Consider the following 3,058-nt stretch of genomic DNA (forward strand, 5'->3'; position numbering starts at 1 on the left):
CGGGAGTGGCCATACTGTACGATAGTACTCTTTATTATACTGTGCTCCAAGTTCAAACTGATTCTGCAATTGTCACTCGTGTTTTGTGCCAGCATTCAGCTACACAAAAAGGATGATTCAAATCATGAATGTGATTCTTACTTGTGCCAAAAAAGACAAAAAGTGGCAAGTACGCGCCTTATCATGTATAGTTCTTGTGGCAAGGCGGATTGATTTCTTTCTTCGCGCAGAATAATAGCAGTTTCCATGAACCCTTGTCGTCAAAACATCGCGTTGATAATTGTATTTACTTTGAGTTTCGACCATCGGACCGCCGCTCCAAATGTAGTGCGTACTTTTTTAATATTTCTTTTGATATTCGGTTTTATTTGTTTAAAATAAAAAAATATATTGTGATAAGAGAGAAGTGTGGAGTGGATGTATTATAGTGACAAGGATTGAGATGGGTATGTTAAGATGGTTCGGGCATTAAGAGAGGATGGATGAGTGGAGATTAACGAAGAAAGTGTATGAAGACTTTTCACGAAGACTTTGGCATTTCTCCGACGCCAAACGAAATCGGCGCGAGAGATAGATATCTACTAGCGCTCGTTTCGTGAGCGTTTCGTGAGCGATTGTGCCATTCGGCTAGCCACCCAGAAGTACTCGAAACCAACGAGCATGTACGTTATGGAAGTGCGTGAAGCGAAAGTAGTTTGTCAGGGTCAGCACATGGAAATCTGATCTCTTCAAACCCCTTTGGGAAACTGTATGTATTATATATTTGCAGGAAATCAATCCAGTGCAATTTTCGGACGAGTTTGTGGATTTTCTGCAGAATATGGAGTCACGTGTTTATAAATATAGGCAGAAATACGTTGAGCCCAGCACGACATCGACGGAGGCTTATTACATATTGTGGCCGACGGCGGAACCAGTCACCACAAAGTCTGTAAATGTAAGTACCAGTATTTTTCTTTTTCATGGTATGGTATGAGGGGGGGGGGGGGGGGTCGTTGTTGTTCAAAAAAGTATGCAGCCAGTCAAAGTTTTCTGCACTTGAACATTGGGTATTTTATTTTCATATTAATGTAAATTAGGATTTTTCACCCCTTGATTGGCCATCTAGTAATTCTACGCAATATAATCAATTACAATACAAATAATTTATTAATAAAAACATAATTGTACATACACAACTAAAGTATAAATATGTATGTAACACAGTAAGTATGTGTATGTGATCATTAAAGACGACATTGAATTCTATTGCGCCGCGCAAAGGTCGTCGCCACTGAATGGGCCGCGAACTCGCGGCCGCCGGCATGTACTTGTAATGCGGCGAAAGGATCGCGGAGTAAGAATAAGAATAAGAATAATTTATTGAAAAAAACCTTATTGCTAATATTACATTTGTGAGTGAGCCGCCCCTGCTAATACGAAAGCGATGTTATCGTGAGCCTTTGTGAATTTGGCTGGGGTTTCCTCGGAATAAGTTGGTAATTTGGTAATATTTAACGAAACTCCACATGTTTTTCAGACGGTTCGCAAGTCATCGAACAGCGTCAACGGCATCCTAATGATGAAGCTTGTCGCCTTCTACGAGAACAAATACACACTCAACCCTGTCGTGCCCACCACGACCAACGCACCGTTCCCGGTCGTGTCGACACCGGAGCAGCGTGGCGTCATGCAGTACCGGGCTATACAATCGTTAATGGTAATCTAGAACAGCGTGCGTAGCCGAATGTACAAACGCTCACGAAACGAAACGCTCGTAAATATCTATCTCTATCGCTCTTGCGTATTGGCGCGACAGAGCCAGACTACATTTAGCGGCGCTTCGTTTTCGTTTTGCGTCGTAGAAATGCCATTCGGCTACGGGGCCTGAATAATGAAGATTGGCGTTTTTTATCTCGCCAATAGGTACATAATAACACACTACTTTAAGGGTCGGTTGCACCAAACCGTCTGTCATTGTCATCAGCGTTCTCTTAACTGTTTATGTGGGAAGTTCCATGCTAAGATGTGTGTGAACGACGGTCGCGCGACGGCGATGCGACGCGACGCGGCGCAGTCATACCTTCGATCTCTATACTATGTCTTAGGACTTAGGTGGGCGACGTCGATGAACAGTCACCGGTATAAATAAGTGATGATATCTGTACCTTGTCGCTTTAAATCGTTTGACAATTTCGTATGATATTTCAAACACAACGTTAAATAAAATAAAAAAAATAAAATTCATTTATTTCAAACACAACGCTCATTAAAGTGACAAGGTACATAAATCATCACTTATTTATTCTGGTGACTGAACTATCGATGATAAGCGGTGCGATGGTGGTGCGATGCGACACGACGTCGTCCGTCGTCCACGCAAGCCACACAGTATAATAAAGAGTACTATCGTAGTACTGCCATGTCACGGCGTAAGACTTCTGCTGCGTGACGTTGACGTGTCTGTTAACTGTGGTTGCAACTGGCCCTAAGGATCATAAATACTGTATTACAGGGTTCCCACATGATTGACTCGGGATAATGTCGCGGCGATGATACACTACCCATACTTATGTCGTTTAGTTAATACTAGGTATTAGGAAAAGACGGGTGATCTATGTCGCGGCGAGATACTGTCGCTCCAATCATGTGCTAGCCCTGCGAAGTGATTGGCGAGATAAAATGAAGTGTAAATAAAGTATGTACTTATGGAAAATATTTTTATTGATTTTAGACTTTTTAGTACATTACTGTAATTTGACCCCTGGGCAACTATTGGTACTGAATAGGGATGGAATTGATTTATTTATAAATAACCATTTAAAAAAAAGGCTTTTATTTTCATACCAATTTTTTAGCCCGAAAGTTTTGTTGGGTTCACAACCTTTTAGTCCGGGATAGGAATAAGGTACATAAACTTCCCCAAAAAGGATAATGGTAAATCACATAAATCTGCTCCAAGCTACCTTCTGAGGTGTTCCCCTTGCGCTATGACATGGGGTTCTTCAAGAAGCAGGAATTGAGGGTTTAAAGGTCGGCAACGCATAAGTGACTACCCTGATGTTGCTTATGTCCATGG

The 3,058-nt window shown here is 41.7% G+C and overlaps 1 protein-coding gene across 1 annotated transcript; it reads left to right on the forward strand.

Moving 5' to 3' along the window:
* The first annotated feature begins 230 nt into the window (after positions 1 to 230).
* Positions 231 to 2,029, forward strand: LOC125228514. The gene is made up of 3 exons (XM_048133107.1): positions 231 to 327; positions 770 to 937; positions 1,520 to 2,029. The coding sequence occupies exons 1-3, from the start codon at positions 247 to 249 to the stop codon at positions 1,706 to 1,708; spliced, it is 438 nt and encodes a 145-aa protein (XP_047989064.1). The 5' UTR covers positions 231 to 246; the 3' UTR covers positions 1,709 to 2,029.
* Positions 2,030 to 3,058: the final 1,029 nt, after the last annotated feature.

Source organism: Leguminivora glycinivorella, chromosome 8, assembly GCF_023078275.1.
Source record: "Leguminivora glycinivorella isolate SPB_JAAS2020 chromosome 8, LegGlyc_1.1, whole genome shotgun sequence".
NCBI classification, from domain to species: Eukaryota; Metazoa; Arthropoda; class Insecta; order Lepidoptera; family Tortricidae; genus Leguminivora; species Leguminivora glycinivorella.

Coding starts and splice junctions, on each gene's coding strand:
- LOC125228514 (XM_048133107.1), top strand. CDS start 247: ATGAACCCTTGTCGTCAAAACATCGCGTTGATAATTGTATTTACTTTG. Junction 328..769: donor GGACCGCCGCTCCAAATGTA/GTGCGTACTTTT, acceptor ATATATTTGCAG/GAAATCAATCCAGTGCAATT. Junction 938..1,519: donor TCACCACAAAGTCTGTAAAT/GTAAGTACCAGT, acceptor CATGTTTTTCAG/ACGGTTCGCAAGTCATCGAA.